Raw genomic sequence first — 15,218 nt, forward strand, 5'->3', positions numbered from 1 at the left:
CGCCCCCCCTCATCCGAGCCCCCAGCGCCACAGTCCTCACCCCGCGACTCTGGCAGGCACCTCCCGACTGCTTGTGCGGACGTTTGGAAACGGCGTGCTGCCTTCACCGGCCTGCACTGCTCGGGTAAACCGCCATCCCCATGAGCCTCCACAGAGCGACAACCAAACTGGTGGCAGAGGTAAGAACACTGGGCGGGGCCAGCAGGTGGCATGGTGGTTAAGGCACTGGACTCCCACACAGCCGGCCGTACTTCAAGTCCTGGACCTGGCGGATTGCGCGCGCTCTCTCTCTCTCTGGTCAAACTGAAAAATGATGATAATAAATAAAATTAAATAAATAATTCTTAAAAAGAAGAAGAAGGCATGGTACAGGAGTAAAGGAGTGTGTAGACCGGGCCCTCAGACAGCCCCCGCCATTCCCTCTCGGCACCCCTGCACGTGCCCTGGAGCCCCTTCCTGCTCTCACCCTCACCGTGCAGTGCTCCTTGCTGAGATCTGAGGCACTGGGACCCCAACTGGAGGGAGGGATGCTTGGCCGAAGACCTGCGGGGACGCTGCGTTGCTGAAGTGACCGGCTGATGGAGGATCGGCCTTGGCCGGACTTGGAGCAGAACCCCTGGGTGGGTCGGGGCCGTGCTGGCCTCATGCAGCTCATGGCCCGGCCTTCCCCCGCCACGCTCACCTGTGTGCTAGGACGCCTGATGTGAATCAGCCCTTGACACTGTGGACGACAACGCGAGTGTAGACTAATCCCCCGTCTCTCGGCACCTTGCAGCCGGAATAGCAGACTTCCTCCCTCGCTCCCAAGTTGGGGGGAGGGCGGAGTGGAGCGGCTGGGGCTGGCCAAGAGACCGGCCAGAGTGTTCACACCCTGCGCCTGGCAGGGCCTGGGGTGGAGCAGCCACCTGCGGTCCCTTCAGGGCACCAGACTCGTGGAGGTGACGTGGGGAGCACCAAGTCCTGCTTTGAGGGTGTGAACACGGCCAGGGAGCCGAACGCGCCACCGGAGACAGGGTGTGGAGCAGAGGCGGGAAACCCAGGCAGGGCCTCACTGGTGCCCACCGGCCCGGCAGGAGCCCTGACTTAGCCTGGGACGGAGCGTGACAGTGAGAACTGGGTGGGGCCGTGGGGGGCACCGTGGTGGGCATGAGGTGGGTTGGGGGAAGCCGAGAGTGATTTGCGGTCAAAGCTACCGGGAGAGGACAGTGGCTGTGGCTTCTCTGTGGCCTTTCAGCTCCTTGTCCTGTCCTCAGGCCTGCTGGCCAGGGGACTTGATCTACTGACCTCCACCTACTGCTGGGCTGACCCCAAGGAGCGGCTCTCCCGGGCATCAGGCTGGGCCCTGTCGGGTGTTTGCAAGCAGCTGCTCGGCAGGACCGAAGCCCAGGTTCTGCATGCTCGTGGTGCCAGGGGTGCTCCCGAACTCTTCGGGGGAGAACCACAACCAGAGAGCAGGAACCCCGCCCATCCACGGAGACCCCTGCCCATCCGCAGGCCCCCTACCCGTCCTCGGGCCCCCTGCCCATCTGCGGAGACCTCTGCCCGTCCACAGGCCCCCTGCCCACCCGCAGAGAGCCCTGCCCACCCTCAGAGACCCCTGCCCGTCCACAGGCCCCCTGCCCACCCGCAGAGAGCCCTGCCCACCCTCAGAGACCCCTGCCCGTCCACAGGCCCCCTGCCCACCCGCAGAGAGCCCTGCCCACCCTCAGAGACCCCTGCCCGTCCACAGGCCCCCTGCCCACCCGCAGAGAGCCCTGCCCACCCTCAGAGACCCCTGCCCGTCCACAGGCCCCCTGCCCACCCGCAGAGAGCCCTGCCCACCCTCAGAGACCCCTGCCCGTCCACAGGCCCCCTGCCCACCCGCAGAGAGCCCTGCCCACCCTCAGAGACCCCTGCCCGTCCACAGGCCCCCTGCCCACCCGCAGAGAGCCCTGCCCACCCTCAGAGACCCCTGCCCGTCCACAGGCCCCCTGCCCACCCGCAGAGAGCCCTGCCCACCCTCAGAGACCCCTGCCCGTCCACAGGCCCCCTGCCCACCCGCAGAGAGCCCTGCCCACCCTCAGAGACCCCTGCCCGTCCACAGGCCCCCTGCCCACCCGCAGAGAGCCCTGCCCACCCTCAGAGACCCCTGCCCGTCCACAGGCCCCCTGCCCACTCGCAGAGACCCCTACACGTCCGCAGGTCCCCTGCCCATCCACAGAGACTCCTGCCCGTCCGTAGGCCCCCTGCCCACCTGCGGAGACCCCTACAGGTTCGCAGGCCCCCTGCCCATCAACGGAGACCCCTGCCTGTCCTCGGGTCCCCGCCCCAGGCGTGGGGGCTCTGCCTCGCCTCCTGTGAACACAGGTCCCCTGTTCAGTCTCTGAGCGTGCCCAAGCACAACTGGGCATGGAGCCCAACTGGGAGCAAGGCTGGGAGCCACGATCACCCCAGCAAGGGAGGCACTTCTGGCTGTCTGTGGGACAGAGCCATAACCCAGAGCCAGCCTCGACACAAGGCTGGTCCACAGCTAGGAGGACAGAAGGGGACACCGAGGCAGAAGTGGGGAGCACACTCCCAGACCCACCTGGGTCTAGGTGGCAAGGGGGGTCTGGGACCCTTCCTGTCCATCCGGGAGAGCAGTGGTGCTGTCAGTGATATCCCTGGGGCCCCGGCTGCCCAGGACCTGAGGTCATGTGGCCTGAGAGCTGCCCAGGGCCCCTGCACAGGCAGCCCCCGTGCAGTGGCTGGGCCCCGTGCCCATGGCTGTCTACTGACCCTGCCAGGTCCCTGGTCCCAGCCTGGCTTTCCTGTACCCAGTGCGGGAGACCCAGTCCTGGTCGTCACGTTTCTCCCGTCTCCTCCCCCGGCCATTCCTTCGTTATTGCTCAGTGTCTCGCAGCAGAGTCCCAGGGGAGGAGTCCTTGCAGTGCCTCTTCCTGGACGCCTGTCCACTCAGCTCTGGGTCCTTGAGGCCACCACTCTCATGAAGCCCCTGCCTGCCCTGGCCCGCCCTACACACACGCCCTGCTCCTGCCTTCTCCCCACGCCGTCACCACACACACCGCCGTGGGCTCACGAGGGCTGAGATCTGACCTTGAAGAGGTGGGGGGGGCTGGTGGTGACCGCTGCGGCTGGTCAGTGCCCCCACAACCTCCCGACCAGGAGATGCCTTGGGCAGAACGAAAGGAAGAGTCTATGCAGCAGCAAATAAAAACAGATTATCTAGGAAAACGTGCCCGCGATCTGGGGCCGGCTGAGGGCATTCTCTTTTTCTTGGTCTTTTTCCCTCTCATTGTTACTCAGGGAATAAATACATTTAAAAAAAAAAAAGTTCAGTTCCACAAAAGCAGAGGGGGGCCTGCAGCGCGTGCCAACGCCCCCACAAGTTAACAAAGCCACTGTCACGACATTCCTCATAACAACTTTTTAAACAAAAAGGAATACTGCGGGTAACTATGCCAGAAAGAAGGAGGTCATATTTTAAAAATATGTATAAATCCAAATCGCTTCTGCCCCCTCTGATGACATAACGGAGACCCGGGACAGAGGAGCCACAGCTCAGGAACCCCAGAGCGAGGCCAGTCCTTGCGGGTCGTCACTCATGGACAAAGCGCGATGCTGCTCGGAAATGCCTGCGCTCTGGGAGTATACTCGTCACGTGGCTTATTTCTATGCCCTACTTCAAATGAAGGTCTGCATTTAAACCTTATTTGTAAAAGGGATGATGATGCTAAAATACGAAGCCAGGCTTGAACCGCCTATCTGCAGAGGCAAGTGAACACGAGCTCTGCCAGAGCTGGGCGACGACTGAGCAAGCGCAACAGTTAGGAAAAGCCAGCCTGAAACCAACACCAGGGGCCGGCAGGAGGCGCGGTGGGTAGGGCGCTTGACTCCCATGTGGCTGAATGCGGTTTGAGTCCCGGACCTGGCGGCCTGCTTTTTCACTTTCTCTGTCTCTCTCTGGTGATCACATATGCCCTGTAGCAAGTTAAAAATATAAATAAATTAAATTAAATTTATAATTCTAAAACAAAAGAAATGAAATACAGAACAGAGAGGAAGGAGCAGGTTTCGAACATTACCTGCAGTCACTGAGGACAGGGAGAGAGAGGAGGAAGTCCCAAACCCAAACTGTGGTCCTTGCACAGGAAGCCAGGGTAGGAACTGGACACGTGAGGGGATATGCACGAATAAGAACATCCGTCTGTCTCACATTTCATGGCTGTGTGAGTGAGAAACAGCTCGCACTATTTCAATTTCATTGAAAAGAGAAAGCGGAACCAGCGCGTGCCTGGCGACTAAGGTGCTGGATCCCATATGGCTGACCACATGGTTTGAATCCTGGATCTGATGACTTGGGGGGGGGGGGCAGCAGCAAATAAAAACAGATTATCTAGGAAAACGTGCCCGCGATCTGGGGCCGGCTGAGGGCATTCTCTTTTTCTTGGTCTTTTTCCCTCTCATTGTTACTCAGGGAATAAATACATTTAAAAAAAAAAAAGTTCAGTTCCACAAAAGCAGAGGGGGGCCTGCAGCGCGTGCCAACGCCCCCACAAGTTAACAAAGCCACTGTCACGACATTCCTCATAACAACTTTTTAAACAAAAAGGAATACTGCGGGTAACTATGCCAGAAAGAAGGAGGTCATATTTTAAAAATATGTATAAATCCAAATCGCTTCTGCCCCCTCTGATGACATAACGGAGACCCGGGACAGAGGAGCCACAGCTCAGGAACCCCAGAGCGAGGCCAGTCCTTGCGGGTCGTCACTCATGGACAAAGCGCGATGCTGCTCGGAAATGCCTGCGCTCTGGGAGTATACTCGTCACGTGGCTTATTTCTATGCCCTACTTCAAATGAAGGTCTGCATTTAAACCTTATTTGTAAAAGGGATGATGATGCTAAAATACGAAGCCAGGCTTGAACCGCCTATCTGCAGAGGCAAGTGAACACGAGCTCTGCCAGAGCTGGGCGACGACTGAGCAAGCGCAACAGTTAGGAAAAGCCAGCCTGAAACCAACACCAGGGGCCGGCAGGAGGCGCGGTGGGTAGGGCGCTTGACTCCCATGTGGCTGAATGCGGTTTGAGTCCCGGACCTGGCGGCCTGCTTTTTCACTTTCTCTGTCTCTCTCTGGTGATCACATATGCCCTGTAGCAAGTTAAAAATATAAATAAATTAAATTAAATTTATAATTCTAAAACAAAAGAAATGAAATACAGAACAGAGAGGAAGGAGCAGGTTTCGAACATTACCTGCAGTCACTGAGGACAGGGAGAGAGAGGAGGAAGTCCCAAACCCAAACTGTGGTCCTTGCACAGGAAGCCAGGGTAGGAACTGGACACGTGAGGGGATATGCACGAATAAGAACATCCGTCTGTCTCACATTTCATGGCTGTGTGAGTGAGAAACAGCTCGCACTATTTCAATTTCATTGAAAAGAGAAAGCGGAACCAGCGCGTGCCTGGCGACTAAGGTGCTGGATCCCATATGGCTGACCACATGGTTTGAATCCTGGATCTGATGACTTGGGGGGGGGGGCACACCAGGTGCGTGTGCACGCCCAGAATTGCGAGGAGAACAGCAGAGGGGACTGCGGCGTGGTGGGCAGGGGGCGCTTTCCCGCTTTCCCTCTCCCTGCTGTCCTCCCCTCTCCCTGCTGTCCTCCCCTCTCCCTGCTGTCCTCCGTGTCCCTCTCTGGCAGCACACGCACCCTACAGCATATAAGGAAAAAGAGAGGGGGAACACATTATGTTTCAACAATGGGAGAAAAGGAAAAAATCCACACAGAAAGATAAAAATTAAGATGATGAAAAAGTAGAACAAAAATGGCAGGCACAGCATCATTTCTTTGGTTAAGGGCCCCAGTTTCCAGATGGAAAAAATAAAAACCTACCAATAAGCTGTTTGCAAGAGAGAGATTTAGAGTAGAGCTGTGTAGGAAGATGAGGCAGGGCTCCCAGTAGCCGTCGAGGGGCTGGAACGCTGGATTTCCATGTTAATATGCAGCGAGGAGGAATTCAAAGCCAAACCTAGAGTATGGGGTAAGAGGCCACGAGGACCCAGCTGGCAGCAACACAGTGACATCGAGCCCAAGTGCCACTAAAGCAGGTGTGAGAACGCCCCCTAGGAAGGCGCCGGACAGACACCGAACATGCGACTGGAGCCCCAGCCCAGGCACACCACGGTCTGGCCCCAGCAGGCCAAGGCCACACAGAGCAGCGACCCGCACACATGGCGGGGCTCGACCCGCACACATGGCGGGGCTCGGCCTCCCCACGGGCACGAAGCAGACCCAGCCGAGAACACACCGCGTTTTCAAGTCCTCGTGGTTGTTCGCAGGTCACCACGTACTTGGCCTCAAAGAAAGCCTCAATAAAAACACAAAAGCCTCAATAAAAACACAAAAGAAATGACTCTTAGTACATTCTCTCCCTACATCCAGAGACTAGATTAGGCACAAATAGAACTAGAGCCTGAGAATTAAAGTATACTTGCTGAAGAAAAACTCGAGAAGAGAGTTGTCTATTAAGAAAACACAATGAGAAAGACACTGACACACCAAACATGGCAGCAGAGAGGAACGAACAGGCCTTTAGAGAAAACAAGCACAGTTCTAAACACCTGGGTGAGAGCCAGCCCCACGGTCTAAGGGAGCAGGACCCCACATGGCTGACCACAGTTCAAACCCATCCTGAGACTTGGAAAAACACTTTGGGCACGGGGCCAGCTGAGGGTGTAATGGGTACGTCGCTGGACTCCCACGTAGTCGACCGCGGTATGAGTCCCGGACTTGGTGGCTTAAAACTCATGTAGGGTGTGTATGTGTGTGCCCAAAATCCCAAGAGGAGAATCAAAGAGAAGGGACTGTGGTGTGGGTATCCTCCCGGGGGGTGATTTCTCACTTTCTGTCTCTCTGGAGGGCACATGGACCCTACACCAAAAATCTCTCAAAAACAAAATTAAAACCCTTCGGGCACGCAGGATGCAGATGGGAGAAGGGATTTCAGCATGGTCATGCCCTGCGGGTACTCTTTCCTCCGTATCTCTCTGGTGAGTGCACGTGCCTTCTGGCACCAAATAAATAAATAAATATTGAAATAAGCCAATAGTGGAGGAAGAAACCAGAGAAAGAACTTGCCAAACCCGCTCAAATGTGAACGTTTCCATGGTGAACCCACATCGCCTTCTAAGGAAGTAGTTTTCATAAATGATTTTCACCTTTGCCTATACAGCTCAGCTAGCATATACGTATTAATACATGCCATTAGGTCACGGGGATCTAATCCCAAAGCCTGATTAAGGGAACAATGAAGAGGAAAAACAGGACGTGTCAGTCAACAAACAGGACCACGTGCGTTCTGCTGGTGGGTGTTCACCAGAAGCCCAGGAATTGAGCAGGACGGGGCCAGCAGGAGCTGGCCCAGGGTCTGTGACTTTCCGCGATGGCTAAAAGGCAGCGCCGAGGTACCGATCACCACTGAACTGGGCCAGCAGCCGCCCTCAGGGTAAATGGGGACCCCTCTGAGCTGTCTGGGAAGGGACTCTTACACTTGGGCTTCCCAACGTGACTGACGACTGGCCACCCCTGCCCACCCCGATTAGAATCTCAATGACTTCTTATGGCATTTGGCAAAATCATTCTTAAGGTTTTTGGGAAAAGAACAGAAAATAAATCGAAGAAAGCAAAACACGGGACCAGCAGTGAGTGTAATGGCTATGTCGCTAAACTCCCATGTAGCCAACCACGCACGGTTCGAGTTCCGGACCCGGTGGCTTAAACTCATGCCAGGTGAGTGTGCGTGCGTGCCCAAGATCCTGAGAGGAGAATGGAGGAGAAGGGACTGCGGCGTGGCCATCCCCCCTGGGGGATGATTTCTCGCCTTTTTTATTTTTTTTAAAAAAAGCAAAACACAATGCAACATACTGAAAATGAAACTGCCGAGAGGGCTCTTCTAAACCACGTCAAGTATTGACGGCCATGGTGATCTCAGCGGTGCAGCCTAACCACGCACGGATCAAGGACCCGGTGCACAGGAACCAACACCGTGTGAGATGGGGCAGCAGAAGCAGGGGAGGAACACAGTGCAAAGGAGCTGCGTTAGGGTCACTGAGGTAAAAAGGAAATACCTTTTAATTCCTGCCTTAACCAGCTACCCACTGTGTTAAGAAGATAAATATGACTTCAAAATCTGGAGCAGCTACAAAGAAACAGAACCTGATATTGTGGCCACGTGACTTGGGTTGAGCCTGTGGATGGGTTAGGGCTGAGGCCAGATCCAGCCTGGGCAGTGAGTCCGAGGTGGGAGTGTGGGCCGGTAACTGATGAACTGCAACGGGGCAGAGTCGGCATCAAAATAACACAGTGAGACAAGAGGAACTGTCTACGTCACAACGACAAGTAGCTGACATCCACAACAGTCAAGAATTTGGAAAAGAGGATAGAAAATATCTCCAAAGGGTGCAAGGGGGTATTTGCACCTTCTTCTCAATTTCCTCCTGAACCCAAGACTGTTCTAAAAAAACAATAAAAAGTCTTAGGAAAAAACCCAGTGACTCAAAGGACAACCAGGAAAGGTCACGGTAAAGTGACTCGCACCTGAGAAAAACATTACAAGTAACTGCAGGAGACTCGTTTACCACAGGCGTGCAAATTAGAACGAAAGAGGAAAATCTGTAAACACGCGGAATTCAAGTCTCTACAAACCCTGTTCTCAGGAATCTATGAAGAAGTTGATCATTTTCCTACGCTGCTGGTGGAATAAATAAGTAAAGTTCCTTAGCAGGGCCTCTGAGCAACACCTACCCAGAAAAGAATGTTCGTGGCATACGCAGCTGCAACCTTCTGGCGGGAATTCTTATTTCTCCCAGGAATTTCTAACAAAGAAATGACCTAAAATAATAATAAGGACCTGTGAAAGTGCCGAAGTCCCCGGGGCAGACCTGGGAGTGGCCGAGCCGGCAGGCTGGTGGCCGAGGGCTCAGCTGGCCTTCCATGCCGCTCGGGAGTGTGCCTGAGGAAAAGGTTCTCCGTTTTTCAGACTGAGACGGGCTCGAGGAGAGGAGACAGAGCACCTGCGCATAGAACCCGGCACTCAGGGGCCAAGGGGTCATGGAACGTGCCTGGGGAAGGCCAGCTGTGCCCAGCGCCACTGCTCCTGGGAATGTCCCGGCTGAGACGTCCGTGCTGAGTGATGAATGGCTGTGTCCCCAGAGACACTGAAACCAGGCCTGGAGGTCCACCTCGGGAAGACTCATCCATGGCCATCCCCGCTGCTGCCCCCGCCACATGAACTGCAGGGGCACACAGGGCCACGTGTCCCTCGGCTCCCCCAGTGAGGGCCTGCTCGCCCCTTCCTGGTGGACGGCCCAGGGGGCCCAGTGAGCCCAGTGTAAGCAAGTCTGGCATGTCTCCCAGGCCGGTCTGGATGGCTCTGAGCCTTCCGGGCGGGGTGTGAGCTGCAGAGGGGGAGTGGCAGTGACCCCGTCCCCAGGACACATTCCACCTGCTTGCCCTTCCGCTCCCAGCGGGATCTGCTCAGTGTCGCCCCATTTCTGACCTTCCACTTCCTGACACACAAGCCCTACTTCATCCCCAAACCGAGGGGGCTGTTAAGTGGGCCGGTAATCCCTGAGGGGAAACTATGCCACTGCATTACCGCCGTGCCCTCCCCCCAGGGCCGAAGAGACTCCGGGAGCCGAGGCGACACTGGCCCTGGGCCACTGTGCAAAGGAGGGGCCAGCTGTCCTTCACCCAGCCCCCAGCCTTCCCCACCAAGGATTCCTCGCTGTCCGGCCTTACAGTCTCACTCCTCGGGGAGCTTTAAGTAGAAATGGGGTCCTTTACCGAGCCCAGCAGGTGGCTTCATGGAGCCTTGGGGACCACCACCAGAACCCACCAGGGAGCAAGCCACGGAGCATTATGTATGGCATCCCGACCAAGATGCTACTGCTGCCGTGAGGGCCCAGCTCTCTAGGGGCACCCCCCAAATGAAGACGTCCCTCCACCTGGTAGGACAGCAGCTGGGAGGAGTGAAGCGTGAGCTGAGGACGCCTGCCCTGGCCTGAGTCTCCCACACCTGGCTGTGTAGGGCTGGCTGTGGGTGCGGGGTGGGCCTTCTCCCTCACCCCTCCTCTGTGAGCCCAGACCGGAGCGTGCAAAGGCCCGACTGTGCCTCTCCGTTTCCTGGGCACAAACCTCCGGCCCCGGCAGTGGCACCTCTACCACCTGCACAACCATGGCTGGGCCAAGTCCCGTCGAGGTCTCTACTCCAGAGACAGCTTCAACCATATGAAAACATGCACCAGGCCAGTCATGTGAATGTGACCTGATTGGAAAATTTCACAACTTAAATGTCTCTTCATAGGAAGATGGTTTAGAAAGCAAAAAAGAAAAGAAAAAACAAAAACTATATAGTGGCATTCTGTGTAGTTCTATTAATAAAATGAGCACAGACGCTTTCTTTGTACCAGTAAAGAGTGGTTTCCAGGATGTACTGTGAGGCGAAAGAAAATCAAACGACCAGAGTGTGTGTTGTAGGCCGCCTTCATGCAGGAGGGGAGGCAAAAATGTGCATGTGTCTCTTCCCCATCTCATTGTGTAAATAGAAAGGAAATATATATATTTTTAAATGAGATGGTTTGCCCAGAGGAAGAGACGAGTGAGGTGAAGAGAAAGGGAGAAACGGAAAGGGGCAGTGGGGATGAGGGAAGACGATTCTCTGACTCCAGCCTCAGAAGCACAGTGCTGGTTTGAGGTGTCAGCTTGGCCAGGATCCAGGACCTGTTCTTCGGTCCAACACAGCTCCAGGGGGGCTGTGGGGGGATTCTGGAGACTCGGTTACCACCTACAATCAGCTAAGGAGAGGAGACTCTCATGAAGTGGGTAGGCCTCATTGGTCTCAGCCTTAAGAGGCCAGACCATGCAGTGGTAAAATACAATGCTCTGAGGGAACCCCACGTGGGAGGGTTCCCGGTTCAAGTCTGAAGTCCTCCTGAACATGCTGGGCACGCATGTGGCCGCGGTGGGGCTGGCTGAAGGCTGCGGTGGACTGGCATCATGACCCTGTTGGGGGTGCTGTCTCTCTCCTTGCTCACAGAAGTAATAAATAAGTAAACTAACTAACTAAATAAATAAATAAAGGAATAATCTTAAAAAGAACTTTTGCCTCTGCCTCAAGACAGCTGCATCAGCTCCCAGCGAGTGCACAGCCTGCCAGCCCACCCTACAGACTCTGGGTCTGCCAGACCCGAGCTTGTGAGCCAACTCCTTGAGCTAACCATTCTGGTGTGTACACATGGTCATCTCTCGGAGTCCATGGGGGATTCGTTCAGGACCTCCATGGACCTCAATGGATGTTCAAGACCCTTATGTGAAATGGTGTAATATCTGTATATAATCTAAGCATGTCTTCCGGGTCCTTAAAATCACCTCTGGATCACTACAATACTTAATACTGGGGAACTTCCAAAAGTTCATGAAAAAACAGAACTAAAGTGAGTTATTTTCATGCAAAACATTTTTTAAAAATTAAAATTCAGGGACCAGGAGATGGTGTCATGGTTGCGTCGGTGGACTCCCATGTAGCTGACCACAGTTTGAGTCCCAGAGGCTTAAAATTCATGCCAAGCTCATATGTGTGTATACCCAAGATCCCGAGAGGACAATGAAAATGGAGGAGAAGGGATTGTGGTGTGGCCATCCCCCGTGGGGGTGACATCTTGCTTTCAGTCTCTCTGTCTCCAGTGAGCACATGTGTCACATATATACACATGTGTGTGTGTGTGTGTACACACACTGCTACTAGGGCACATGTGCTTGCTGGAGAGAGACAGAGACAGAAAGTGAGAAATCACCCCCCAGGGGGGATGGCCACGCTGCAATCCCTTCTCCCCTTGGGATTCTGGGCATGCACATACGCAGGCCCGGCATGTTTCTGAAGCCACCGGGTCTGGGACTTGAAGTGCATAGTCAGCCATGTGGGATCCAGCTGCTCCAACCACCACACCACCACCTAGCCTCATGCAAAAAAGAAATTTTTTAATTCATGCATAGTCATTTCATAGTTTGCATTGCTATTATTATTATTATTTTTAATACAGGGCATGTACACTTGCCAGAGAGAGAGAGAGTGAACGACCACCCCCGGGGGATGGCCACATTGTAATCCCTTCCCCTCCCTCTCCTGCTGGGATTTTGGGCATGTACCCATGTGCTCCTGGTGTGATTCCCAAGCCGCCCGATCTGGAGCTCGAACTGCAGTGGGCCATGTGGGAGTCCAACACCTTAACCACGGTGCCGCCTGCTGTATGATACGATGCCACGCAAATAGCTGCTGCCCTGCGTTGTTTGGGGAGTAAGGACAAGGAAAGCCGTCTGTGCATGCTCAGCACAGACCAGCCATCAGGGCTAACCCCATTTCACACGGCAGCACCATGGGAACGTTTTCCACCCGAGTCGGCGGCATGGGAGGGTGCAGAACTGCAGAAACAGACTACATATACTCTGGTTTCTTTTTCTTTAGGTTTTGTTTTGTTTTTGCCATAAGGTGTATGCACCTGCTGGAAGAGACAGACAGAGAAATCGCACTCTGGGGTTTGGCCACACTGTAATCCCTTCTCCTTCGGTCTCCTCTTGGGGTTTTGGCTGTGTGTGCACATGCTCCTGGCCTAATTTTCAAGTTCCTGGGTCTGGGATTCAAACCGTGGTCAGCCAGGTGAGACTCCAGCATCTTAAACCACGATGCCAGCAGGTCCACTCTGGTTTCTAAACACCGTCCTCGGATAGAAGGAACCAGGGCTCCTTGGAGAAATGGCTGATCTCAGGGCTGGGGAAGAACATGGACAAGGTCAACCGGGAACATCTCGTGGTACCAGAAGTAAGGAGGCGCTCACGAAGAACGAGGACGCTGGAGTCGATGCGAAGGCACACCAGTGGCCCACGCTGGAGTTCAGGACCCTCGAGAGCACAGTGGACCCACCCCTACCTGGGCACCACAGGGCCCCTGCCCCCGTGGCTGCAGACCCGGTGCCCGACCTGCTGAGATGCTGTTGAGATGCAGACTCTGCTTCTCAGTTGCCATGTTTCTTGATTTTCTTTTTAAATAAGATCCATTTCCTCGCCTGCACCCCCCGCGACCAGTGACCAGCGCAGCTCTAACCATGGCACCCCTCTGTGCTGAGCGCTGGTTGCTCTGCCCCCTCGGCATGCCGGACCAGCTGTGTGGCTTCCATTTCCAGCAGGCACTGCGCTGCCGCCTTGGCGCCCTGTGCTCCTCGAGGCTCGGGTTGGAACCAATCTGCACAAATGGGTACTGAACACGCAGGGGCCGGAAGAATGCCTTCCCCAGGGCCCTGCTGCGTCTCCCCTGGATCACGGTAAAATGCAACCTTTCATTTAAATCGAAACCACTCAGCCAGGCAGAGGCCAATGAGCCTGCAGGACGGGCTGTTCTGATGTCGGGCACCGCCCTCCCCGCCTTGAGCTCCCATTCTTGACTCACTGTCAGCTTAGAAAATGAGACCCTGAAGTCTCAAAGGCCTCGAGTGGGCAGATTAAGAAGTCAGCAAAGAAACCCCATGAAGATGCTGCTGGTCCCTAAAACTCCTACAGGGGCTGGTCTGAAGGGGGCTCCCGTCAGGGGCCACGGGTCCCTAAGCCACAGAGCCTCGGCTCTGGCCTTTTTACCTTGGATGGCAACAACTCTCCACCCAAACTGGAGCAGAGGGTGGGAGTCTATTGCTGTTGTTTACATTTTTTATTATTTAAAAAATCTGCCAGAGGGCACCTGTACTTGCCAGAGGGAGACAAAATGCCCCCAAGGAGGTGTGGTCACACCACAATCTCTTCTCATGCATTTCTTCATCCTGTCGGGGTTGGCGCATGGACACACATGCACCTGGTGTGTTTTTCAAGCCAGAGGAGCTGGATTTGAACCACATCATTGGCCATGTGGGATCTGGTTCCCCTAGCCACCAGGCCGGGGCGGCCCTGTTGATCGTTTTTAAAGCCCAGTTCTACACACTGGCATACAGTCACGGCTTCCTAATTTTGAAGTTTTGGGCCCCCAAGGAGGAGATTCACTTCGACGACTGCACAGTGAGCACAGACTCTGCCGGCATGATGGAGCTGCTGGGGGTGAGCAGGAGGGCTCTCCTCTCGGACCGCACGTGGCTGCTGGAAGGGACAGATGGGGGACACTGCCCCCAAGTCAGCCACAGAGAAGGGGGCACAGCCTTGGCTGGGTGTAGCCTGCAGGTAGGCAGAGGCAGGCCTGGCTCCGGGGCAGTCGCGGCCCTGCCTCAGCAGTGCCGTGTTCAGACTTGGCGGTGGGTGCTCAGCTGGCCTCGCTGTAGCTTGCACCCTGGGGGAGGAGCTAGGAGCTCACAGGAGGGGTCTTCACGCGCCCCTAGCGCCTCATGCTGAAGCAGAAGCAAAGACTGGAAGTTCAGTCACTAGCATGCCAAGTGCCAGTCCCTGCTCCCGGAGGGGACCCCGGCCCCACTGGTGCACCCAGGGAGGGGGCGAGTGAGCCACAGGGCACGGGAAGAAGGGCCTCTGGGCAGGAGCACCAGGCCGTGTGGGTGAGGGCTTGGCAGGCCATCCCGGCGGGGGCTGGAGCCACCCCTCCAGTGACAGCCTGACTCCTCATGGCGGAGTCTCTGGGCCCAAAATAGGCAGGTGGATGGCCCTGGGCTGGTCACGGGGATGGCGGAGTGAGCCAGCAGGGAGGTCCCTGCAAGTCAGGCTCTGTCACAGGCTTGGCCACCCAGGCCCTGGCCATGAGACTGTGCTCAGGTGGCCTCCAGGCCCCTGTCCCTGGATGGGCCACAGGAATTTCCAGCCAGACATGGCCCAGCCTGGACCCCAACTCCTACTACCCCCGGCTCACCCCGCCCACCCCGCCCTCGAGCCAGCTGTGGACACGGCCTCCCAGCCGTCCTGGACACCCAGCACGCCTGTCCTCAGCCAGAGCCCTGGATGGTGAGAGGGCCCTCTGTGGCCTCCCCAGCCCCTCGCCCATCCTCAGGGACACACTCACCCAATGGTCTTGGCCCAGTCACACCACAGCGGCTCCCCGACGGCCTCCATGTCTGACTCGAACCGGGCCAGGCAGTGCTCCTGGGCGAGGGTACCGAAGTCAGCGTCCTGGCAGGCAGTGACCGCGAACAGGTGATGGGCTGCAACAGAGCCAGGGCTGTCACCGCGGCCTCCCCGGGTGGCCTGCCCAGCCCCCGT

At 56.0% G+C, this 15,218-nt stretch overlaps 1 protein-coding gene across 1 annotated transcript in view; it reads right to left on the reverse strand.

Annotated features, from left to right (window-relative positions):
- Nucleotides 1-15,218, reverse strand: part of RAMP1 (receptor activity modifying protein 1) — a 54,272-nt gene that overhangs the window by 32,500 nt on the left and 6,554 nt on the right. The window contains exon 2 of the mRNA XM_006151950.3: nt 15,022-15,160. Coding sequence (XP_006152012.1) covers nt 15,022-15,160 — 139 coding nt within the window. The remainder of the gene's footprint in view (nt 1-15,021; nt 15,161-15,218) is intronic.

Source organism: Tupaia chinensis, unplaced genomic scaffold (assembly GCF_000334495.1).
Source record: "Tupaia chinensis unplaced genomic scaffold, TupChi_1.0 Scaffold000332_1, whole genome shotgun sequence".
Classification (NCBI taxonomy): domain Eukaryota; kingdom Metazoa; phylum Chordata; class Mammalia; order Scandentia; family Tupaiidae; genus Tupaia; species Tupaia belangeri.